This window comes from Semicossyphus pulcher, unplaced genomic scaffold (assembly GCF_022749685.1).
Source record: "Semicossyphus pulcher isolate SPU_LCO1_2020_fin unplaced genomic scaffold, fSemPul1.0.p SCAF_4, whole genome shotgun sequence".
Taxonomy (NCBI): Eukaryota; Metazoa; Chordata; class Actinopteri; order Labriformes; family Labridae; genus Semicossyphus; species Semicossyphus pulcher.
In genome coordinates this window covers 32552738-32579697 of record NW_027211715.1, presented here as the reverse complement: position 1 = coordinate 32579697, position 26960 = coordinate 32552738, and the positions used below count along the sequence as shown (strand labels likewise).

The 26960-nt window shown below is 42.5% G+C and overlaps 2 protein-coding genes across 3 annotated transcripts in view; one reads left to right on the top strand and one right to left on the bottom strand.

Moving 5' to 3' along the window:
• Positions 1–14143: 14143 nt before the first annotated feature.
• On the bottom strand, positions 14144–19814 carry LOC138607354 (NAD-dependent protein deacylase sirtuin-5A, mitochondrial-like). The gene is made up of 8 exons (XM_069679938.1): positions 19715–19814; positions 19493–19626; positions 18675–18904; positions 18169–18252; positions 16959–17012; positions 16739–16862; positions 15543–15658; positions 14144–15457 (listed from the first exon to the last, which is right to left on the bottom strand). The coding sequence occupies exons 1-8, from the start codon at positions 19812–19814 to the stop codon at positions 15385–15387; spliced, it is 915 nt and encodes a 304-aa protein (XP_069536039.1). The 3' UTR covers positions 14144–15384.
• A 4564-nt stretch (positions 19815–24378) lies between these two features.
• The window catches only part of phactr1 (phosphatase and actin regulator 1), a 41321-nt gene continuing 38739 nt past the window's right edge, over positions 24379–26960 (top strand). For both annotated transcript variants that reach the window (XM_069679834.1, XM_069679833.1), the window contains exon 1: positions 24379–24509. In XM_069679834.1, coding sequence (XP_069535935.1) covers positions 24401–24509 — 109 coding nt within the window. In that variant the 5' untranslated portion in view covers positions 24379–24400. The remainder of the gene's footprint in view (positions 24510–26960) is intronic.

The window sequence follows — 26960 nt, the reverse complement described above, 5'->3', positions numbered from 1 at the left end:
TCGTCTCATTCACACGTCACACAGCGGGGTGCAAACGGGGCTCATGCTTCCTGCCTAAACATGAAAGACACAAACACGGCGGTTCTAAAATCTGCCGACATCTTAACTGCAGACAAAAATGACTGATTTGAGCCTCTCTCGGCGCAGCAGCATTTTATTATTAGCATCACGGCTGTTCAAGATTTGGGAGGGATCCTGAAGCTGAGTCACAGAGAAAACTTCACTTCCTCCCGTGGTTCTATGGAAACGTAGTATCTGAATGTGTTAACTGTTAAAGCTGAATCAGGACGGAGCGGCAGGACGATGATAACTCACCACAGCAGTTCACACATGAAAATCTGGTCACCTTTAAGTTAATATTTTTCATTTTCAGGAGTTATCAACTAAAATTCCTCCAAATGCTACACCAATCAGACCAACAGATTGTGTGATGTAGCAGGAGGCATCTCGGCTCAGTCGGCTTCTACTTCTTCTAACACACAGACGTTTGGCGGGACATGAACGGTAACTATCTCCAGTTGTTTATGAAGTGCCTGAACGGTGCTCCTCTGTCAGTCATCGTATTAAACCCGCTCTATAATAGATAAAAGGTTGTGATCAGTAAATCTGAACAGATGCATCTACCTGAGCAAAATTATTCATGAGCTTGCAGACTTGTCTGGTGTTTTGGATAACGATCCAAGACAGAAAATATGTACAGAAAGTACACCTGCAGACATTGAGACATTTAGCGTTTGCAGCAGCTAGCTGAGGTATAGCACCGTGTGCTCTGTAGTTTCAGTGCATTGCTACCAAACGGACAAATCACTGCTGTTGTGACGTGCAGTTACATTTCTGAAGAGGTGCATGTGAGGTTATAGCATGGGGACCTCGGCTCCAGGCAGGAGAAAAGGTGAGTTTTAAAACTGTTTCCCTCTTGAGAGTCATGAGTTCAGCCAACCACTCTTTACTACATCATCGTACCTCCCCCTTTTCTAATGTCACAAGGGGCCTTGTACAGCTGGCTGTGTTTTACGTCTTACGGCTGAAAACTGAAGCAAAAAGTCCTCAAAAAAACAGGAAAGTGAATCAGGCTGCAGGCACACTTTAAAACTTTAACACCTTCTGCATCCTGACAAAGTTCCTCTTCACCTTTAACCAAACGGAGCCTCAGACAGATGAACAAAACAGAGGCGACAGTAATGAGGTTTCAGCCCTCGCGGTCCCGATGTTGACACGAGTTAAAGGTATTTTCTCTTGTGCTCGTTGTTCTGCGAGTGCGGTTCAATAGTTTCATTATTTCCAGATGAGCGAGTAGCAGGTGGCCGGTCTGATCAATGCAGGAGCCGGGCCCAGAGACAGAGAAACCCTCAACGACAGCGATCCGGGGTCGACTTCACAATCAACCTGACACATCAAATATTCAGCAGCGGCTCGGGGACACTCTGAAGCCGCTCGCGCAGGAGACAGAGAGCAGGGAAAACCTGGGACATAATCACAAATCACCAGGAGCTGTGTGTGTGTGTGTGTTTCACACTTTACTCTGGCACTTATCCCCGACAGATTATAGCCCCACACATCAAATATTAAAGCCGCAGTGTGAATTATTGATCCCAATCAATGTTTGCAGATCACAGCTCTCAGCTGGCAGAGGGGGAGCTAATGAGCGGGGGCTAAATGGACAGCTGAGCACCTCTGTAGAGACCCAGATACACTCCTGCTGTAAAGAGGTGCTGGAACATGTAACCCTGACGATTAACCCTGTGATGATCAGCTCGCATGTTACGAGCGCACAAGCAACAGATTTATCTTTATATATATATATATATATATATCAGTGCATTCAGGAAAATATGGCCTTTAAAAGCACAAATAATCCAAAAATATCTACAGTTTCTGTGAAAGTTTGCTTTTATTTTTTCTAATTCTCGAAATGTTTCCCAAAAAAGTGCAATTTGCTCTCTGCCACATGAAATAATCCAACTCAGAACCACTTTTTAACGTCAAAAATGTCAACTAATGAACTTCCTTGTAACAACACTGAGGCTTTTTCCCTCAGCAGATGCCTTTGAAGGTGATGTATGCATCTGAGTTATCACAAATAGCTTGTCTGAATGATCACTTGTCTTTTAAGTGTTCCTCATGAGTCCTATAAAAGCATCATGGAAGTCGCCTTCTGTTTTTATATCACTTAAACTACAGAACTAACGGCCTCTGGATGTTAGAGTCACAAGCTTTCTCTGTATTTTTAAAAGGAAATTAACCTGGTTTTAATTTGGACTAATGTTATAGCTCAGTTTTAATAATTGGAGTTGCACTTTTTGTATCCCAGACCGTCGTTGTGAAGAAGGAGATGACCCGTAAGGCGAAGCTCTAAGTCGATCTACGTTCCAACCCTGACCTGTAGTCATGAGCTTTGGATAGTGACCATAAGAAAGAGGTCGCAGATACGAGCGGCAGAAATGAGTCTCCTCTGCAGGGTGTCTGGGCTCAGCCTTAGAGAGAGGGTAAGGAGCTCGGACATCCGGAGGGAGCTCGGAGTAGAGCCGCCACTCCTTCGCATCAGAAAGGAGCCAGTTGAGGTGGTCCAGGCGTCTGATCAGGACGCCTCCTGGGCGCCTCCATGTGGAGGTTTTCCAGACACGTCCAACTGGGAGGAGACCCCGAGGCAGACCCAAAGCTCGCTGGAGGGATTTTATATCCTATCTGGCCTTGGAATGCCTCGGTATCCCCCAGGAGGCGCTGGAAAACATTGCTAGGGAGAGGGAGGTGTGGGCTGACTCGCTTAGCCTGCTGCCACTGCGACCCGACCCCGGATAAGCAGAAGAAAATGGATAGATGGAAATTTGTATCCGTGGTGTTAATTTTATCATATTTTACTTTGTATTGATTCCTATTTTTTGATCAGTTGATTTTTAGTTTCCATGAGGCGTTATTAACGGCTGCAGAACAAAATACCTCTGGACGCTAGAACCAATCAGAGCAACGTTAGTCTGACGTAGCAGAAGGCTGCTAGGCTAAATAGCTAGTTCCAACAGCCAATTCATACGGCTTCTGGTTCAACATAATACAAGGACGTTGGCATGACATGATTTGTATGTAATAGAGTCCAGTGTGTTTAATAAGAAGAAGACTCAGAATGATCCAGATCAGTGGCAGCCATCTTGGTTGTTTCCATAAAGGCCTTCTCAGCAAATAAACTCGCTCGACTTGGTCAAAACCTCGCATGTGGCTGACCGCATCAGGTCAAGGTGCGCTTTTGTGGGCAATGTGTTACAAGGACTGTCCTTATGAGGCCGATGACACCGTGTTTGAAAGCAGGTGCGGATGTAGGTGAGGACAGCAGACGAGCAGCGGAGGAGCAGCCCCGCCTACTCCCCGAACAAAGTATCCAGAGCCGTATAGACAGAGAGTCGCTTCAGTGGAGGTCCAATATGCTCCATGATCCGCCATTGTGATGTCGCAACCCTCTCTCTCTCTATGGCTGTGAAAGTACCGTCACTCACTCACTCACCACTCACTCAGTCACATACAGACCCGTGTGTAGCGCTGACCAAACAAACATGAGCTCACAGATTCTTCTGTTCCCAAGCTAATAGTCGAACAAAATATTGGGACTGACAGTAAGTCAGAACACAGGCCTTCACTGCTGCTCTGTCTGAGCAGAACATTACAAACACATCTCCGAGTCACTGCTTCATTTTAAAGCCAAAGTGCTTGAAGACAAAAAATGTGTGTGTCCAAACACTGCACTGTACTCTGTCTCTCTGTATTTCCAGCACACACACACACACTCTGTCACACTCGCAGGTAGGGCAGCTGGGAGCCCCACATCTGATTATGTTATTGACACCGGGCAGGAAACACAAGTTGAAGCGTGCCTCATCTGAGTGTAAAATACACAGAGGACGCGGCTGCTCCATTACATTAAATGACATAACTAGTTTACATCACGGCTGCTTTACAGCGAGCAGGGAACCAAAGCGACAGATTAGCACAGCGGAGCCTCGCAATCCATAAATCGCTGTGTTCATGTGCTAGTTCATGCAGCGTGCAGGTTTGCCAGCCTCGGTTGTGTCTGAGCATCTCTAAAGCCCCGGGGTCTGTGCTACAACTGATGATTAGCATTTACATAATGAGCTAAATGTTAGCTGCCGCCTTAAACTGCTACTTCTCAGCTGTAGGGGGCAAGCTGACCTCCACAGAAGGAAGCAGGAAGGCTTAAGGGACAAATTTAGGTTCCAAATGTCTGAAACCTTAAAAAAAAAATCCATTTTTAGAAAGCGCTTAAAGGATAAATCTGGTGATATTTTATTCTATTATTGTCAACAGATCCCATGAAAAGATTTAACTGACCCTACTAAGAAGTAGTACGTGTGTCCTGATATATCTTATTCCTCTGTGGCATGCAGCTCCGCTATGATAAGAACACATCAGTGAGGGGACAGGTGTTTCTTTAACACCATGAACACAGATGCTGCAATTAACTGCGACTCACACACACTCCGTCTTGCTGCCCGAATTCTACATAGAAATAATCTGCAGCCAAAAAAATAGTCCCAATTAAGTACACAAGTTCCTCCTGTTTGTGTAATGTTTGCTACAGTGTCCAGCTCTTCGGAACAAGCTTCCAGCGAGTGCCACAGATGCAGCCGGAAGGTCTGAAAGTATTCAGACTTTGTTTTTAAAAAAATAAGTGAAAATCCAAAGAAGAAGAAACAAACTCGACGCTCAGATGAAGCAAACAGTCTGAAAAGGAAAGCGACCGTCAGCCAGGAAAATCAAGAGTTACAACCGGAGCCGACCGTGGACGTCACACATGCAGCACTGTCTGAATATCTGGGAAGTGTGCGCCTGTAATTACCGTTTGTCGCCATAGTTGCCGCCAAAGAGAACAAAACTGAGACCTCGAGATTACAACTTTAACTTTAAGCTCATTACTTATATTTTTATGTCGATGATAAAGCGCTGTCCCTCACAAATAGGCAAACCCAGTACCTTGGATTGTATCACTGACATCAGTATCCAAATTTTTCCCTTTTCTACGTGCATTTAAAAGCCCAGACTGAACATCACACGGTTTGTTATATTTGAAGAACCAGCATCATCTGTATCTCCATTTCTCTGCTCGATTAAACAAAGCACAAATCCTCTTCCTCCCTTTTCCCTTCAAACACATCCTCCTCCTCTTCCTCCTCCTCGTCTCTATCTCAATCTGTCTTCTCCAAACACAGACAGCTTGCCTGACCGCCTGGAATACACATTCGGATCTGCTTGTCACTTTACATCTCCCTCGTCTTCCCTCCTCTTCCTCTATCTGTCTCGCCCTCTTCCTCATAATCTGTCCATCCCCTCCTTTATGTGAGCATGCCAGTCAATAGAGACGTCCTGCTTTTTAATTCTTCTAGCTGAGGGAACCAAGGGAGGAGCGGGAGCATGAGGAAGGGGGGGCTCTAAATCTAAAGATCGGGGGCTCTAAATGTAAACAGTGGCACGCAGAGCAGCTTAAGAGGGCTATAAATAGAGCGACAGACCAAGAGAGGCAGCAAGCAAGAGCGAGAGAGAGTGAGAAAGCTTTGCTTACGGAATAAAAATTGCTCGCGACAGTCAGGGATTAGTGCTTCCCTGGAGGATTTTCACTCCAAAGCCCAATCTGGGGCGATTGGGAAAAGCACCAGCCTCAGTCATCTTAATTCAGTTAAACCCTGCCCACCACAGATAGACATCATGCATGCATGTTCGCACGCTATCATATCACAGAAATATACATTTACACACACACACATGTTTCGCTGGTGAGAGCGGGAGGCGGAGCAGGGTGATGAGAAAGAAGATATGTAAAGGTGAGCTACACACAGACGGAGCTGCTGCTGCAGATGTGTGTTTTGGTTTGGTCATAATTGAAAGCTACACACTCGAATGCTGCCATGAATGTACGCGCACACACACACACACACACACACACACACACACACACACACACCACTGTGAGCCTCATTACCGGCAGATTACTCAGCACCTGATCCTGCTAAGCTTGTTAAACAACACTGTTCTGCAGCACACACACACACACACACACACTGTGACACACACACACACACATTCAGACCGAGGTGCTAAGAATAACTTCTGTGGTACAAAACAAAACAACGGAAACATCCCTGCAGGGAATGAGCTGACATTCACATATTTCCGCCGTTCACTGAGAAAAAAAGACTTTGGTAAAAATTAAAGCTGCATTTATAAATCTTTGTCCACAAGAGGGCGATAAAACATGACAACAAGCTGACAGATATACGACCATGTTTAAGGCTTATGAAGGCTTAGAAACATAATGCTAGGTTTACACTACACAGTATCTGCATAGTGATGTCCTCACCCGATACATATACAGCTCATTTACACTAAGCAGCCTCAAGTCGTTTCTCATAGGGTGAGAAAGCTGATGCAGCCAATGAGACACATTAAAAAGTCCTGACCTTTTGTGTAGGACAGCTTCCTGTTGGTGTTGTCATGGGGTTCAAAGGGACCACGCTGTGGTTCTTCATGGGTTAATATGCAAACGTGCCATCTTTTACAGAACACATCTGTACTTTACACAAATCATGAAAGATGATGAGATACTGGAGAGGTGGGGTCTGCTCTCAAGGTAGCCTGCAGCAGGCCAGCCACCTCCTACGGGTCTGGTGGCAGCCTAAAGCCGACAACTGCATAAAAACTACAGTAGGGGGGGGGCAGAAGAGAGGTGATGGGAACAGAGGAAAAACAAACAAACAAAAAAAAAAACAAATACAAAACTCTGCCCACATCCATCCTTCATCAGATCCGCCTCTCTGTCCTCAGGGCCAGATCAGAGGTCATTTTTCTCTTCTTATTAAATACCGTCATCCCCCTTATCCAACCCCAGTGCCATCCTCCACACAAACCCCCCCTGTACACACACACACACGCACTGTTTCCTCCGCCCTTTCTTTCTGTCTTTTTTTTGTTTTGTTTTGTTTATTTGTTTGTTTTTGTTTCATTGTTTTGTCTTAGTTGTTTTATTAGCTCTCCCACTTGTCTTGTGCTATGTCATGTCTCCTTTGTCTCTCTACATGTTGTATTTGTTTTGTACGACGGAGTATCAGGGCCTCGTTAAAGACAAAAAAATTTAGATTACAAGAAAAAAGACGTAATATTACGAGAGTAAAGTCGTAAAAATAACCTTCAAAATAAGATACAGGCTAACCATAAAATTATGACTTTATTCTCGAAATCTTAGAGATTTTTTTTCCCTCAATGTGGCCCTAATACTCCGTCATAGTATTGCACCCTTTGTTAGTGAGTTCTATTGCTTTGTTTGTTGTTACTGGCTTTGCACCAATAAAAAAATTGTAACATAATGACCATATCTAAAGAAAGTCATCGTGTGTAGTTTTATCGCAGCGCTCTACGTTATAAAAAGTTGCATGCCTGCATGTCCTGCAGAGAAACAGAAACTGCCGTGAGAGATTTTCGGCCACAAGGGGACAGAAGACCTTGAAAGTGTACAAAAAAAATGGGCAGCTCTACATAACATCCCTTAATGTTTTATTTGTTTTTTAAAGATTTTTGTTTTCTTTATTGGATAGGACGGCTGAAGAGAGACAGGAAGTGTGGGGAGGAGAGAGTGGAGGGTGACATGCACCAAATGGAGCGCCCGCTCTACCAACCGAGCCAAACCAGCAGCCCCATAACGTTCTCTGATGAAGTAGTTTCGGCTAATATGTTGGCAAATAGTCGATTCAGGAGACGCTGCTCTACATTATCATCCCTAAGGTGTTTATGTGTCCACCTCATGCAGGCAAGTCCAGTATCCACTCTGCTTCTAGCTCTGGTTTGGCCTGCACCTACTCCTTAGAGAAACATCTGGCTCTTGAGCAAGAAAAATCTTCCACTTTCCTGACCTAGTTTCTGAGTTTGTTGGCTGTAACAGAGGCTGGGCAGGTGGAAACAACTGCCAGCTGCTGGAAACTCAAAGACCGAACCATACATTGATGCTTTACAGCCAAAACTGTGAACAGAGGCTTTCTATAAAGTCTCTGGAGAGCTAAAGTAAAGACATTCTGGGTCATTGAATTACAAAACAAAATCTTCAAAGGCCTTTTCTTTTCATTATCTCATTAACCTTTCCTCAGTAGATAATAAAACAGTTTTGGATACACCTTTCTACACACACACACTCGTGTACACGATGAGGCCCATGCAGCCCCTCAGTGCTCAGCAGCGTGTGAGAAATGATGTGAGAAGTGTGTGTGGAGTCTCAGAGCTGCAGGCTTCCTTCTGCTGAGGCGCTACACACATCTTAGTTCCCACAGCAACACATTAGCACTCAACTCTACCATGGAGGAGCCAGTAAACAAAATATGTGTTTGTGTGTGTGTGTGTGTGTGTGTGTGTGTGTGTGCGTCTGAACTTCTATCTTCATGAGGACCAATTTGATTATGACACCATGAAAGTGCGGACATTAAGAAAAGCGAGGACAGCTCTGGGACACTTTTGAAGATAAATATGTTTTTAGATTGTAAAAAGAGTTCGAGGACACGTTTTTTAAGTCAAGACATCTTTGCAAAGTGGGAACGTTTTTTTGGAACATAAAAAACTTTCAGACAGGAATAAAACAAAGCACTTTTTTTTTTCTTCAAGTGATGACATTTGCGAGTTCTTTTTGGGACAAGTCGTAACGACGCTAGAAGAACAAGATGTAATATAGTGAGGAAATTGAGGCTTCTTACTGGTTGTAACAAACATCAATCCTGGCTTCCCTGTGTTGTCTTCTCGTTAGTTTTAGAATTGATTTTAATTTTATTTTCCTGATCACTATTAAAGCACATATGGATCTGGCTCCAGGCTACATAGCAGAATTGTTGACACCTTATGAGCTAGCGCCAGCCTTAGATACTCAGGTGAGGCCCCTCGATGTTGGAACGACCTGCCTGAAGAGATGAGGCTGCAGAATCAGTGACATCTTTGAAATCACTTCTTAAAACTCACTTGCTTTAATGTGATGTCTTGTGTGACGTGATGTTTTTATTTGTTCCTATTTCATCAAATTTCTATTATTAATTTAAATTCCTTTCACCCTTTATGCTCTGTTTCCTCTCTGCCGTGTGTTTACACGTTTACATCTTTTGTCTGACTTATCTTCATATTGACCGTAGCTTCATGTTGGCTGTGTTCGAAATCCCAGACTACACACTACATACTACATGCTATATACTGCACACTGCGTTCGGCGGTAGTCTGTAGTATGGAGGAGCTTTTCAAATTCATTCTTCAGTATGCTACGCCAGGCAGAAGTAAACAATAACCGCGGCTTCTTTAGCTATAGCGCCCCCTTCTGCTGGAATGCTGCTGCTGCTTTCCGTCATTTCAACTGCTGTGTGATGTTCCAGCGCTTTGCATTGTGGGATACAGTAGGCGAGGTAGACTAGTCTGATGCATACTGGAGATTTTCTCCAAATCAGTACAACATCCGGGTATTTTTGGCAAACTGTACATTTTGCTTTTGTTTGCATACTGCAGACTACATTTAGGCCGCATCAGTACATACTATAGTATGGCATCTCGAACACAGCAATTGTCTCGCTGTGTCGGCCATGTTGTTTGGGTTCTTTTATTACCTACTGTGTTCATGATTGCTTGTTTGTGAAAGCACTTTGTAAACTCTTGTTTTTAAAGATATAATCTCAAAGATTTTCATGTAAATAAATGTTAAGTCTCGATCTATCGCCGAATGAGGTAACACAATGGTGATTGAGCCTATGGCCCGCTGATGAAAGCCTTTGCATTTGCAGTATTACAGACTGGGTGTCTGTGACTTTCGCGTAAAAAATCTCAAGCGGCGCCCAGTTAGTGACGCGTTTTCCATCAGCCAGCAGTGGTCGGTCTGCCAGAGGGGGTAGGCGGAGCTAAGCGGCTGCTTTTCCGCTTTCTGGAGGGGTTGCGATTAAACAGTAATCTACTATGGCTGAACAAACAAAGAAAAGATGGATGACTACAGATACAACTTCAACAAGAAGTGAAAATCCAAAGAAACAGAAACAAACTCGACGCTCAGATGAAGCAAACAGTCTGAAAAGGAAAGTGACCGTCAGCCAGGAAAATCAAGAGTTACAACCGGAGCCAACCGTGGACGTCACACATGCAGCACTGTCTGGATATCTGGGAAGTGTGCTCCTGTAATTACCGTTTATCGCCATAGGTGCCGCAAAAGAAAACGAAACTGTAGTCTTTGATATTATAACTATAATAGCAAGCACTTTAAAAAAAGTGTAGAGAAGTTGTCCAATTATCTTTTAGTTATTATTCTTTTCTATTGTAGACGTAGACTTCCTTGAACTTCGTATCTGTGCTGACACACAAAGTCCTCATAAGAAGAGAAATCTAAGACTCTCTCTACACACACACACATGCACACTGTATATATCCTCACAGTCATTCTGCAGATCCTCTAGCGAAAGTTTCTCCCTCAGAATGAATAAAGAACAAGTTTTCTTGGGTGTGAATGAAAAATCGATAGCGCTGAGAGTTGCAGGTGTGTCGGTGGATGAGGGGCGGGCGTCTGTGGAATCATGGCTCAAAGTTAATTCACTTTCACCGTTTGCCAAACGGATGAATAAAATATGATGCTCCAGTTTGTGAGGAAGGAGGGGAAGATTCTCTAATTGGGATTTCTGTCGGCTAAAAGAGGAGAGTTGTGGGGAGACAAATTATTCACACACACACACTGCACATTTAATCAAGTTGGTCCATTAGGCAGCCTGAGGTGTTGGCATTAGCTCCGTCCCTCATGACGTGGGAATAAGAACATCTACATTGATCGAAATAGGACAAAAATGCTCTGTGCAGTCATTTGCTTTTTAAATATCACTCTATTTATACAGATTTCCACAACGTTTTTCATGATCCGCTGTTACTTTGCATCTTATTTTCCCTCCTTTTAACGACCCTAACGGCTACAGAAATACAGAAAGTCAAACATGCGGCCCCGAGGTGATAATTCTGTACAAATACCCGTGAAATATTTTGAAATGTTTGCACAAAATAAAGCTGACAAACTTCTGGGAAATCAGCTACACTGCTTCCATCCTCCAAGTCACGCAGACGCTCGCAGACACACAGACAAACACAAGCCCCTGTCCGTTAGAGGTCACATGTGGGCGCACGGCTCATAAAACTGGTGGCGAGGGGGTGGGGAGGGGGAGAACCGTACTGACGTTGTAGCCTGTGACACAGTGACATTGATGGAGATATTTACCGTAACCTCGCAGTGGCCTCGACTGAAGAGGAGAGAACTCTGTGATCTCTTTTCATTGCAACAGTTTCTCCAGATGCTTTTCATTTTATAAAAGGATTTACATCTTTCACTAAAAGCCCCAATTTGATGATGTAGACAAATTAGACAGTCCTGGGGAAACCATGGAGTAAAGAAATCAACTCATTGGTGTGGCTCATTTAGAAGCTTCAAGTTTGCCATTTTTGGCCGTTGCCATCTTGTATTTTTTAAGCAGGAGGTGATCATATTTGGACGAGAGGGTGGAGACACATCACAAGCCTCCATCCTCTTTGAAAGGCCGTCATGATAGCAACTTGTCGATCACTATTTTAACGTGAAATGGATTATAGTTTTCTAAATGAACATCAGGATTTATTGAAGAAGACTTTAGACCAAAAACTCAATCAGTACAATCAATGTGACCGCTACACCACACGCACAAAGGAACAAGAACAAAGACGTTGCACGGTGCTGCAAATAAGTTAACGTGGAGGCCACTGGAGGCCGTGTTCATTTATAAGTGGGCGTGCAGGGGAAGCCGGCGAATTCTTTACAGATGATAACCAGGGTCTCTGCATCTGTACAGAGCCAGGAGAGGCGGGATGATCATTCAAGATGACACTTTAAACTTAATCTGCCACTTGTAATGTGACAAATGTCAATTTCAGGCCCCAGGTTTGACTCCCACCCTCGGCCCCCCGCCACCACGTGCCATCCCCACTCTCTCCCCCGAACTCTGACATGATCCGCTGTCCTACCTCTCAATAAAGGCAGAAAAGGCCAGGAAAACTACATTAAAGAAAAAAGCAGTAAAGTAACTTTGGATTGTGAGTCACTGAGGCTAAAAATTGTGAAATTTGCCTAATTGAGATTAAGAGCAGAGAATTAACACCACTCTCACACCTGAACTGCAGATATAAGGCAACAGCATGTAATGGGTTAGCTTAGCTTAGCATAAAGATTGAAAACAGTGAGCCTGGCTATGTCCAACACTCTCTTCATCTCAAAAGCAACACATAATATCTGATATGTTTACATTTTCACATAAACTGATGTGTAAAACACTACAGTTTGATCTGTTGGCGGCGCTGCTTTCCTCCTAAAATAGCTCAAACTTGTATTTTAGCTGTTGCGGAAATGTTCCACCTCTGCTGACTGATGAGGGCAGTGTGTTTGTGGGATACAGAACTTGTATTTTCAGACACATTACACTCTGACCTACATTTTTCCTTTTATTGCATTGCTTTTCTTTTCCACCTTATTTCTCCCTCTCAGAGCCGCTCTCTCTCTCTGACAGGCTGAGCTGGCAGTACCACTCAGATTGGTGTGAAATCGCCGCCTAACAGGCGGGAAATTGGCTCTGTTATTTTTGGAGCAGAGTCATGGGGGACCGTCGGACCATCATCCTCTCTCTAATGAGCAGGTGATGGAGGCGTAGCTGGGGAGGGAGGGATGCACGGCGCCTCAAACAGCACACGCGGCAGATGTACAGACGAGAGCGCAGAGGGAAAACAGCGATGTGAAAAGGTATCTGAGAGAGAGCAGAGGGAGGAAGAGGAGAAAGAAGGGAGGTGATGGTGTGATGAGATTTCATGTGGCTAATATGAATATCACCATCAAATTATCCAAATATTAATAACCTCTGTTGACATCCGCCTCTGCTGCAAATGAGCGTTAACAGGGCTGGACTCGGCCTGCGCACTGTGTGTGTTTGTGAGATGATGGATTCTGGGGGTTGTGGCCAAGGAGGATGTGTCAGGAACAATATCATCTTCAGCCAAAGCAGAACATCGCCTGTAACAGAGCAGTGGATCCCATCCTTTTTGTCCGATGTACTCACATCACACATATTGTGGCACTGAGAGCTTATTGCACTGCATTCAAGAAAAACTGTGCAAATAGACTTAAAAAAAAAGCAAATAAAGCAGTTATGAAACATGAGCAGCATTTAGAAAAAATGCTCTAAAGAGCGACAAACAAATCCAGAAACGCTGCAAGGAGCACCAACGACTTCTGCAAGTGTTTCCTGGGGACACTTAAAGGTGATGAACACGACTGTGATCAGCTCCTTACACCAAAATCAGCCTGCAATTTAGCTCAATTTAACAGCACTTACACAGCGTATTTGCCCGTGTGTTGTGTTTTGTTCTCTACTTTTGCACAGTGATCGTTCTGTCAAAATGCCTCCTAACGTTTAAACAGATATCTTTGTTTGACGGCAGAATCTGGAGGATCATGAGGTCATTTCAGAAGTTATGTCAAGTATGTGCAATACTTCCAATGTTTTTAATAAATGCAGAGCTGAGACGCTCCGGCTATAAGCAGTTTTTCTTGCATAATTTGTATACCTAATATTTCAGACCTTCTGTATATAGATTAACAAGGAAGACTGGACTGCAGGTCATGTTGAAGATCTTTGCAGAGGTCTGTGCTCTCCGAGGGACCGACAGTTTTACACTTTCAATATTTCAGCAGCACGTGGTGTTCAGATGGGACTCCGATAAGCAGGATGTGTGTACTGTGCAGTTAGGCCATCGGAGCTTGAGTTTATATGTTATTATGCCAAAGAAACAATCCCCCGGAAAAAAGGACGTATGCACACAAACACAGTGATGGACTCGGCCTGTGCAGCCTGTGTTTACATCGAGACAATGGAGGTACGGGGGGTTGGGTTTGTCGTGGCCGAGCTCTGAAGTGTCAGGTGCGATCTCATCTTCAGCCAAAGCAGAACGGGGAACATATAGAAGAGAGAACATATAGAGCAGAGTACAGATACTATGCTACCATCAGCACCACACAGATGCTTCAGACTCATGTGCGACTCGAGCAGCATGCATGCACACATTCTGAGGAAGCTCTGCAGAGACGTTCTTCAGGTTGTAAGAGCATTCATTTATTTCAGATGCATATGAATCTGCTGTTATGATCATGTCCAAACTTTTACATACATGTAACAAATCCTGCATCTCCTCGTGACTGGCTGAGGGGAGGCAGAGTCACTGGTTTCCCCGGTATAACTGGAGCTTACTCATGGCCACTGAAAGGCGTCATGTCGGGCCTTTCTCAAACCAGGAGGATCGAATAAACTGTTTACTTGTCTAGAAACGACACAAGTGAAAACTCAGCAGGTCATTAACATTTACATTAACAGAGTCTGTTAAATAGTTTAACAGATAAGAAATGTCAACAAGGAAGTTTGAAGTTTATTTTCCCCATGATGTGCAGTGATTTTAATGACTCTGCCTCACTGGTATTTACGTAGCTTTTGTTATTTGTGTGACATGAAACCATGGTAACACAAACTTCCTGTCTCCGCCGCAGTGAGGGGAGTTCGTCTCAGAGCTCGGCGCTGTATTTAATCCCTTCACCTTAATGAAGGGTGCTCCGCTCGGCTGTGAGAGTCACGTCACACTCACAGAGGGAGTTCACTCCGCGACGTAGCGTGAGTGGGGAGGGTCCCGTTTGAGAAAGGCCCACAGTGTTCATCACAGTCTATAAACGAACAACACTACACTCACACACACATCCAAAGCAGAGCCAACAGATCCTTTGGAAGGAGTTTTTCCTCCTAACTGGAGGTGTAGCTGTGCGCAGCTGCAGCTAAACACTGCCCCCTACTGTCAGGAGTACACTATTGCTTCACTGCAAAAAGAATGATAACATTTGATAGCATTTAATCCGTACTTGGAGCTATGTGTTTACTGTATTTTTCAAGACTGCCTTTTATGAACAGCCCTGTTAATCCTTTGGCAAGCCCGACTAGAAATACAAGTTTTATTCTTATAAATACACACAGCTGGGGATTGATTTGGCATTAAAGCATCATTTGCTACAATAATTAAAAAAAGAAACATTTAAATTAAACAATTAAAAAAGAAGTCACAAAGACAAAATGCATCATGAGTGTGTAACTGTGATAACTGTGTATTTACTATGATCTATCTGACAGCTTAAACAGCAGCTTTGTTGTCCTTATTTTTAAGTAACCCCATCCCCTCACTGTTCATGTCGGGTCCTCATTATATAGTTATTTTGTGTATTTGTACCAATGAAGTCCTCCAGTGTTAGACAGTCTGGTCTGTGAGCGGCTGATGTGCAGGGGCTCATTTTTAATCTTTCTCAGTGTCGTGGCGTGCCAGCGCGGGGGGCAACGTGCTGCCACAGGGGCCGTGGAAGTGGAACCTAAAACACACAAAGACAAGCGGAGTATGCTTTAATCAAGAATATGATGCATGCTTCTGATAGTGCGTAGACGAATGAGGCATACTTGAAGCGCATGGTGGCCGGCGTGTCTTCCATGTTGAATTCAGCCACAGGGACACCTCTGGCTGCCACCTGAGGGGCAAACATGGCTGCTGGGTAGACGACGGATGAGGTGCCAGCCTGCAGAGAGGGATTTTATTGAACATTTAAATAGATAAGCAGTAAAAAAAGCTTTAAAAGGGTGAAGTGGCCCCACATCTAAAAGGAGGTACCTGCTTAAATCAATGATCACACCAGGGTTGGCAAGTCTGTGACGTTCCTCTTCAATAACCTTTAAATCTTTTAAATGTCTTATTTAAATGTCTAACAAGTAGTTTTTGTACCTTTTTGTACCTGGAGGTAAAAAGACATTGTGTAAAAAAGTGCAGTGTAATTGAAGTACAACATGCCTGCAGCATCTGCTAAAAATAAAGTAGGAAAAAGGTTTTTGCTATTCTAAACAGAACCAAGTATGTAAAAAAATGGCCGGTAATTTGAGCCTTTTTCACACATGAACTTTGGATATTATGCAGAGAATCAGGTCAGAACATTGTCTGGACTTGCTCTTTCACACATGCAGCACACTGTGAGATTGTCCTTGTGAAGCACATTCTCAGGAAACACTCAGTCCTATTTAATTTAGGGGTTGGTGCTCGGGTAGAGCATGCAGGCGGAGGATGACTTTTTGTGACGATGGCTGTTTTTGCATTGACATTGTTACGGCTGTATGTGTTCCCTACACTGTATTTCCCTTTCACCTTCTGTTCTGTCTTCCCAGCTCTTCCTGGGTAAGGTGCACCTGGTCTTAGATGCTTAAAACCCCAGTCATGACATCTGGAGACAGGAGACTTCTGGAGGGCTGCCTTAGGGTGGGGCGTAACAAAATCTATACAACTTTGATTTGGACGTATCCGTTACATAATCAAGTGAATAGAAATGTACAGCCAAGCAGAAAGGAGTGTGAAGCAGCTGTCCCGGACATTACCTGCCGCGTTCACACATCGGCTCGTTCTGACACAGACTCGGTACGAGGTTGCTGCCAGGATACAGTCCGTTTCATGTCCGGGTCAACGGATGCAGACATTTGCGTTCTCACATGCTGCCCCCTCCGGGTAATGTACAAGTTCAAGAGTGCAGTTAATGTGTGAAAGGGGCCCTAGTGACCCTGGCGGTAGACGTTGTGGTGTACTCCATAAGGCACACACACACACATACACATACCACGAGGCAGAGGTCACAGCTGTCCAACACTTCTTCTGCACGGGTGAGGATGTCTGAGTCCAGAGTCTCTCCAAACCAAACCACAGCTGGTCTCAGGAGGCCGTGACAGCCTTTCTGCTCACACCTGAAACACACACACGCACACACACACACTGTATAAAAAGAAATACACTCAAATCACAAGAGCAGATCACTAGAAGAGGATATGAGTGTGTGTTACCTGGGCAGATGCTGGACAGGGATGTTGGCGTCGTCTGTGTCGGGGTCTGGAGCGCTAAAGGAGGCAAATTTGATTAAGAGGGTTGGTGTCACTAAAAACAGCAATTAGACCCAAATACAGTTAAAATTTCTAATCAAATTAAGTCATTTGTTTTAGTGATATTTGATATTTATCTTTTCATTAATTTAACTTCCACACAATACACACAAAATCACTTCAAGAAAATCCAGTTAATTCTTCTTTGGAAAAGGGCTAGTCTACTTTTTATTGCAAATACTGCTGTCGACTGGCAGCTTCGGACTATTTCTTATTTTGATTTTCAGATACGTCTCCCCTGTTTTTCTTTCTTCTTTTTTGTATAATGGTACTGGGTGTTTTATGTGTTTATGTATGTTTGTTTTATTGTCAACATAATGTACAAATAAAATAACTTTTAAAAAAGAAGAAAGAAAATCGAGTTAATGACAATTTAATAGAGCTTCATTATGAGAAAACTGTCATATTGTCATGTATTTATTCATCTTCTGTATATACCTAGTTAGAAGTATTAAGGCCAAGCAAAAGAAATACATTTACATTACAAGAATAAAGTTGAAATATAGAGACTAAAGTTCCTCCTCTGATTTATTCTTTCTTATACCTGACACTCATCTTGAAAGTTAGATTTAATTTTATTCCTAAAATAATGCTCCTATTACTCTTCAGGACTAACTCACTGAAATCCTTCAAGGGTTTTAATTTAAGCTCTACACAATGAGACGTTTACATCACCCGCATGTCAGGAGAAAAGTACTTGGAATATAACAAGATCAGAATTTAATCTTCATTACTGTTAACAGCCTGCACGGATCAGTTTAAACATTACATAATCAGTTCTGATCCTTATTTTACAATGTAGCGCAGGTCGTCTGTCATTCTGTTCACAGCAGAGACCGAATTAATTAGTGGAACATTTCAGCTATTAAAAACATCCATTTTAAATGTCAGATAAGCGGCGCTTTAAAGTGACATTTAATTTCGGTAACAGATTTTCCTTTCACCGCGTCATCAGGTGTTATTAAGCTCCTGACATCTGACAGACTGAAACAGGCTTTTTCTGTCGCTGGCATTTTGTGCTCAAAGGAAAGCGATCGATATCAGTTGGGACGCATTTTCATATTGTCGACGAAAACAGTCCAATTTAGCAAATGACACCAGATGAAGCTCTTACCCTTTGCCCTCCAGAGCGGCGCAGATGGGGCTCTTGTAATTGGCTGCTTCATGGCCGCAGCTCATACAGCGAGTTTGAAACAGACTGCCTGGATTATCAATACAAGAGACGACAGGTGACTAATGAAACAACACGTCAATCAATTAGTCAGAATGTGTGTAATGTATCAACAGTTATTTTATATAAATAAAAATGCCCAACATCTTCATTTTGGAAAAGTGTCCCTAATTTTATGAAATTTTGTGGATTTAACAGTTAGCTATTTAAAAAATGGGGACTAATTAAGTTGAACCCAAAAAAGACATTGGCAGATAGTGCAGATGGAAAGAAGAATTATTTCTCAATTAAATTTAATTACAATTAAAGGTACCACAATTATAAATGTCAAAATACAGTGAAAAATGCAGATAAAATGATATAAATATATCGAAGGTATAATCGATTATCACTGTACAATAGATTACTTCAAGCCATGCTGGCGTCAGGGTGTCTTTGTTGTTTTCTACTTGCCGTGGAGTTCCAGGATGTTTTTGGATCCGGCTCGTCGGTGGAGCTCGTCGATATTTTGCGTGATGACCGTGACCGTACGTCCCTGTTTGCTCAGTCGCTCCTCACACTCTGCGATGGCCAGGTGGGCCGGGTTGGGATTTTTGGTGAGCATGACCTCGCGGCGGTAGTGGTAAAACTCCCAAACACGAGAGGGATTCCTGGAGAAGGCCTCTGGTGTTGCAAGTCTCTACAGGATGAGAAGCAGAAATTTAAACGCCGACAAAAAAATCAGTTCCCAAGAAAATTATTATTACTGAAGCTCCTTGTTGGAATGTAGGCCAAGTAAACACAGTTCTGTTTCAGCTCAGCCTCAGCATGGCAATGAAGTGTCAAAGGAATCAGGTATGTCGGTTTCTTCTCTGAGTCGGGACTATTTTTAGTTAAACTTTCAGTGCACTTCCAAGGAATGCTTGATAAGTACAGTTTCCTCAGCCAGAGTCAGACTGAAGCCAGCATCTCTTTAAAACTTTTCCCTTGTGACAGATTTCACCGACTGCAACTCTCAGAAAGAGATAATAAAGTTTTAAATGTGCCGTCTTGCATTTTACACACATTCAAATCAGCTGCTACACGGATAAAATGACAAATCAATTACCAATGTATTAGGTACACTTAGCGAAAATTATTGTAATGTGATTGGGAGGCAGGCTTGGGAGTTTTGTGTTGCATTATACTGACAGGTGTTTCTTATTTTGTCGATCTCCATTCATATGAATGAGGGCAGTGTAATGTATAATGCAGTAGAGTTCAATAATAAAACACTATGGTTTCACACCTGTGCTTCCCATTTCCTCCAGTACCCCCCCGCTCCTCTGAAGGTTGGGACTCCACTCTCTGCACTCACTCCAGCTCCGGTGATAATGGCGATACTCTCTGCCTTGGAGAAAATCTCCCTGAAGGCTGCCAGGTCTGAAATTAAACACATAAATATGACACAGAATGAAAATGATGGAAGAGCATGGATCTGTAGAGGATGGAACAGAAGCATAAAGACTACCTGAACTTGGTCTGGCCATGTCCTGGCTGCCCCGGCTCCTTTTCAGGTGGGCATACAGGTGAGAGTTTACGCCTCTAGAGATGAACTGGCGCAAAATCATCAGGTTATGGCGTCTATGAAAGAATAAAAAAGACAATATTGATAAGTGTAATACAGCTGACCTTTTAACTAAAGTTTGTGCCTCCAGTTTATTCAATGATTTACAATTGAGACTTAATTTGCATATTAGAGCCAGTTGTTCAAAGGTAATCGGATGGGATTTTGGCTTTTGGGTGGCGTCTAATCTTTCTTTGTTCCAAAGAAAAAACAAAGGATTCTGAATCTGATTGGATCAGATAATGGTTTGGTTTTGATGTTGATAAAACCTTCAGAGTGTATTGTGTAAAACCATAGTATGATTGGGAAACCTTCCAAAAGATCCTATATAAGATACTATATAAAAACAGACATGACTATCTATTAGCCAGTACAGTAAAGCAAAATAAAAAAATGACGGGCTGCTGCATACTTGATTAAATGCCCTAAACGACCTCGGCACAATGTCCCCGACGCGAAGAAGACCCGTGCGGCGCAGCGTGATGACATCACGTGTGTCTACCTGCAGCATGAGAGAGTTAGAAGCCAAAATGTCCGTGGTGTGGAAGTTTTTCAAAGTGTCCGAAATAGATAGCAAAACTGCTATTTGCAATGACTGCTCAGCTTCTGTGATGCGAGGACGAGCCAAGGCAAAGTCTTTCAACACTACGAACTTGATTAACCATCTCAAGACCCGTCATCCCGACCGCTGTAACAAATGTGATAAAATATCACCATTATACTGTACGCTAACTCCAATACAGAAGAGAGTTGATGATCTCTGCAATTAGGTGTGCGGGAAAAAATCGGTATCGGTAATCGGCTAAATGAGTTGTAAAATATCGGCATATCGGATATCGGCAAAAAATCCAATATCATGCATCCCTAGTAATTACAATTAAAGGTACCACAATTATAAATGTCAAAATACAATGAAAAATGCCCATAAAATGATATCAATATATCAAAGGTATAATCGATTATCACTATACTATAGATTACTTCAAGCCATGCTGGCGTCAGAAAAAAATTATGTATCTTCCCCCATGAAATAATCCCAATAGCTGTCAGTATCACACAAAAATGATTCATTCAAACTTTTATCTCTTCATTGTAATTGATAATGATTACAGTAACACAGTCACACATACTTCCTCCAAGAAAATGCCTTATTCCAAATTAGAGGTTTTCATTGGTCTACCTGGACCCTATGGGACCAGAAGCCTGACCTACGAACCTCCGACACTGGTCTTTGGTCTATTGATCAAAATATTATATATTATATAATTCTTAGTTTTTATTTATTTGTAATGGGTCAGATAGGTCTGACTATTACAACAGAAATTTAAATGGAAGGGGATGTTTTTTTGAGTTTGTTTTCTGTCACTTAAACCACACAAAGTGACTGTACACAAGCTGTTCTACCTTTTGTTCTTTACAGCTTACATTATTAAAAGCAGTCACATTTAGAGCAGTGGTAATCCAGCATAGTAATCTTGGCAATTGTGTATCTGGATCAGGGTGACCTTTTTTTAATGCTGCTTTGAAAAAAAACGCACAAACGTTAAATGAATCAGCTGATGCTAATCTAAATCAAGGCTGTTAAATGTGCAAAATGCTGCCATACGTCACATCCGGCTGACATATTTGTTTGGAAAAACAAAAAAAAGTTCCAAATTAGGAAATGCAATTAAAATACTCCGTTGTTTTGGAACTGTTGTTCCAACCTAAACGACTACAAATGATTCCAAAAGTAGGGTAAGTGTGCTCAAATGGCCACATGAAGATTATTATCAAAGTTTGGATATTTCTCTTTCACAAAAATAGAAAACTCAGAAGACACAAAATGTATAAAAGCGATGTTGGGTGAGAGGCACAGCCTGTAGCTTTCAGTGTGCAGATTTTTATTTTCAGGAAGGTCGTTGTGGCTTTTTCAAGCTAAAAGGTCATTTGAGTCAACATAAACAAACCACAAAGCTAGTCTGCTACTTAGCTACCAAGCAGAATTTGTTAATCTTAAACGACCAAGAGGATTGAGTGAATTGTTTAATAATACACATAGTTACGATAGTTTTTTTTCTGCTAAATAACAAGCATGGACCTTCCTGACAGCGCAGTTACGAGCTGATAGTAAAGCATGCTAGCCGGCTAGGCTAACAGCCTGCAAACAGGTTCAATGGAAGCAATGGAAGTTAGCACGCTAACAAGCTAGCGCAAGGACACCGCTATTGGCAACGGCTTTACCACCATCATATTACGTTTTCAAGACACCGGTGTAGCATGCACGTGGTTGATGAGTTCGACCCTTTTGTTTGATCTGAGGTTTGCTAATACTAACAAGCTACCTGTCAGACCGAAGCAGGAAAATCAGCTGGAGGAACCCGGAAGTATGTCGATGTGTTTCTCGTTCACCAGCTCAGCAGCTGTTGGTGGATTAGATGGCTGTCAGGAAATGGGCCTATCAAGAGGGTCAGCGAGGTAAATAACAACCCCTTCAAAATAAGATATGACCAGCAGAGGGGGTATTTGTACAACATTACTCATTTACTGTATTTATTTTTCTATTATTAGCATTTTAATTACAAAAAATAAAACTAAATAGGCTACGAGATTAGATACGACCTGGGGCTCAGACCACTCACAAAATCACAAATCAGTCAATTGAAATGCTTTACCTGACCCTTAGTCAATATTTTGATAGATTTTCCTGTATTCAGAATATAACTGATATAATGTATTTATTGAATTCTTTTTGAAGAATATAAAAAAGACGAATTAGTGATAAAGTATCAAACATCCTTTTTACAGGTGTATTTTAAAGGGCAAAGCATTAGTTTGTCATATAAAAGGAGAAATTCAGAGTCAATAAATTTGGGAAATTGTGGACATATGTGGGGTATCAGTGTTTCTTTTCCTTTGTGTAAATAATTTGGAGGGATAAAGACAATAAATTATTTAAAAAGTTCTTTATTTATAATCAGTTATGCAGAAGTGAGGCACCATGTCTTTTCACAGTATGTGTACTATGTGAACTATTAATATTCTTTCATACTAACTACATCAACAATATTTTATTTTTTGGGATGTACTGCCTTTTTAATTGTGTTTAGCTGTACCGCCTCTTTATTGTGCTTTGTTTCTAAAAAACATTGTGAACCCTTTACAATATTTTTTCCATCCCCCCTTAACCACTAGAGGCCAGCATTGGATTATTAGAATATAATATTAACACAAGGATATACAGTATTGTGGTGTTTTAATCCTGTGTGACTTGAGTTTGATACATCAGTTGATTTATAGCTTACTTTAGAAATACCAGCAGCAACCATGTCAAACAACAAACAAATGGGGCAGGTTAGAAGGTAAGAAGGTTTTTTTATTGTCACAAGATTTTGCAACATTGCAATTTCAAAAACATTTTTTAATTAGTAAAAGGTGTACTATTTAAGTTTGGTAAGATGGTTCCAAAACCAAAAGCTTCCTACTCCTACTCAGGAAAAAATAATGTGCAAAAGTTTGCTTCTTAAAAGAGAGTAGCTGCAGTGTGTCTTCTATCTAGGCGTACTTATTGGAAATATTGAAAATGCTATTGTCTAACTCACCAGGCCAGTTTTATTAAATGCATTTGTTTTGCATCATGTTTCTTTTCCAGTATGAATTCCATGAGTTAAAATTAGAACAGAAACCTTTTGGTGTCTCTTTGCTGTTGGCCCTGCAGCCTGAGCACAGTCAATGCTGTCGTTTCTAATTTCTTTGTCTCTCACCCTGAATACTATTGGTGCTACTAAACCAACAGAAATCCTTATAAGCTTGTGGTGTTGGAATGCCGAAGCGCTTCATGATTGGAGCTTGCAAGGCTGATTTATCAGCCTAAAGGGGGTAGAGGAAAATAAGACATAGCTTTAAATGTTTTGGGGTGAGCACTGTTAGCTTTGCTATTATTGCACCTATAATGTTTGCCTTAACATGACCAAGAAACAAATGTTCACAGGTCTGTTTTAGCTTTCTTTGTCCTACATTATAACGGAAAGTGACTTTGATGTATCAGAGCTGCAAGAGATTTCAAATACCCAGTAAATTTTTTCTGCATATTATTATTTGTTTTTTGTCTATAACATGTCAAATGTGAAATATGCCATCACAAGCTCCCAAACCCAAAGGTAAAATCTGAAACCCATGTATTTATGTGCAATGCATTGAAAAGCTTGAACCTCAGAATGTTTGGCATTTTACCTTGATAAAGGACATTTTAATTAATTACCAAAATATTGGTTGATTAGTTGGATATTCATTTCTGCTCTCCTGTAGACATAAACCGCAGGCAGGAGAGTGGAAATGATGTGTTTGATGTGGATGTGCTCTACTGCGTTTTATTGGCTGGTGTGTTCAGGTGGAGCTGACTTACAGGAAAAGAAAGGAACAAGAAGCTCATCAAGCCTCCCATCTCTCCTTCTCTCCCTCTCCCCTCCTCCTACCCCTCCATCACCATTACAACAGCCCGCCCCCCTCCTACACCGTCAGCCCGGGCGGGTGCACGAGTGGCTGCTGCTGCGGCGCCGAATCTCTCGCAGTCCCGCCGGTCGCCAGTGGACTCTGCCCGGCTGGCCGAACATGGCGGCGGCCCCGGAGGAGGTAGACCGCAGACCGATCCGGAGGGTCCGGTCCAAGAGTGACACGCCTTACATCAACGAGGCGAGGATCTCTTTGCACCTGGAGACAGGTAGGCAGACACTGACACGGATGCTCTCCACTGCATGTCTGGGTGTATTTGCAGTCTCCACAGGGGGGAATAGTGAATCGGTTCTTGCTGTGAGAGAAATCCATGGTGTAGTGACAGTTCCCACGCAGCAGCATGACTTTGGGCTTTCATTGTGCAGCTCTGACGGTACCCATGGTGCTCAGCTGCACCTGGGTGGAGAGTAGCTTATCTACACTGAGTCATGCACAAGGAGAAGAATCTGCCCTCATAGTCTGGTTTTTATTCCAAATGTGCCTACATGTGATATGCAAGGCACGGTTAGGTATGGGGAACCTAATCACCCCTATAGGACGATTGATTGCTGGTGCTCCGAACAGACTCCGCCTTGATTGTCGGCTGCAGTGAGATGCTGTGTGCGAACTTGGCGTCTCATTTAAAATGCAGGTGTTATTATTGCATTTGGAGAAAGATGGTTGAGGAGAGGAGGCTCCGGCGTGCCGATTCCTCGCAAAAACCGGGACTGTCTGCGCTAAAACGGGTTAGATAAGTTATTGTTTCCTTTGTTGCCATGGTCACGATGGTACGCTGTCACGAAGCCTGGATCATCGGTATCTTTGTGTGCGTTTGCAGCTACATGTAGTCCATTTTATGTGTTTTAAAATAAGCAGATTCTTCTGTGAGAATCCGTCCACATCCCTGAGGGAGGCTGCTTTAATATCACATCAGCGCGGAGCTGTCCACTGCCCCGTGGTGCTGAAAATGCCACCGAGCAGAACAGAGCCTGCAGGATGTTCACGGATTTCTCTATTTATGATTATCCCCAGCACATATATGAGAGGGCTTTCTTCCCTTTTTTAATGCAGCTGTACTGTATGGACCCTCCCCCAGAATTGGCCGGTGTGACAGTCACATGGTGTGTGTAGCAGCCTGCTAATCATGGCTAGACTGGAGCCTATATTTTCCTTTTCGGACACATGCCAACTCTAGAAGATTCTCCTGCTTGGCTGCTTTTTCTCATTTTCTCACCACTCTCCTGTTTAACATGCAGAACACTTGTCAGTTATTATATTTGAAAAGGAAAAGCTTAGTGTGTAGCGATACATTAGTAATGCAAATGAGTTGGCTCCTTAAAGTGAACAAGGGGAGTCCAGTCTGACAGCTTATTTCTTTCTTTCTTTTTTTCTATATGTACATACAGTATGTATATATTCTGAATAACGAATACAAGCCATAATAGAATGATGTGAAATACAATCAGGAAACGTCTCTTAGATAAACGAACGAATGAATAAATCGTGGGGAGAATAATCATAAAAACAAACAAATAACATTTTTGAACAGACCAGAAATTTTTTTTGTTTCAGATCAGTCAAATTTCATAATATGTCTGTACAATGTTGTGTACTGTTGTTTACTTAAAAGCCATCTTATTTAGTAGTGTATTATTTATTTTCAGACAAATAGGATAGTTATTCTTGACATAATCCACTTTTTAATCACCAGTTTGACCGGATAGTTTATCGTTTTAAAGATGAAGAATCTCGCACATTTATTTCTTGCAACAAATAAGAGAGGAATCAATCAATACATAAGTAATAATGTTTGATATTTTTAAGGTTTTTATATCAAACATGATGAACATTACTGTATTCTGGATATGATATTGTTTAGTATAATTACATTGAATAATTCAAGGGGTATATGTCCACAAAGACCAACCATAGGTGTTTTAATTTGGCTAACTATAAAAGCAGAAGTGGTACTTAATGAAGAGCCATTTGGAAGCAGAACCGAGCCGAATGATCTGATCCCTGAGAAGACTCATAATTCCCATCACTGTTAAACATGTGTAGCATTATTTTTTGCCTCAAGCAAAGGTGAGAAATCCATGTGAAAAACCAGCCTTACATAAATCTTAATGAGATCAGGAATTACTCACAAGCTTGCTCTACAACGTGCACCGCCTCCCCTCTGCTCCCTTTTAGCATGCTTAGACCTTTATGACTCATGGTGTTCAGACCCACCTCCTCATAATCTCTCTCAGCTGCCCTCTCTCTGGCCCTCCTCAACAATCCTCCTCTCCATTTTGTTTTCTGTCACCTCTTAGCGACATTAGCCGAGCCTCCCTAAAACGAGTGACACTGTTCTTTCTGTCAGGCATGGCTTGAATCTCTATGAAGGAGGAGAAAGGAGGAGGAGGAGGAGGAGGAGGGTGGTGCTGTGTCTTGCTAACAGTGCTGCTCCTGGCTATTAGCTGGAAACAGAGCGGGCATGAGGCTGCGGCTGCATGAGGCTGCTGGTGTGGCATCATGGAGACTCCAGCGGGGCACTGCCAGGCACGTCAGGAGAGGGATATTCACACCTCTCCTGTTTCCTCCCCCCAAACCCGATTTCTTCGGTCTAATCTCATATTTTGTTCTGACACCATGAAGCCATCTGCCCACCCACTCCCCTGACTCCCCTTTTCTTCAT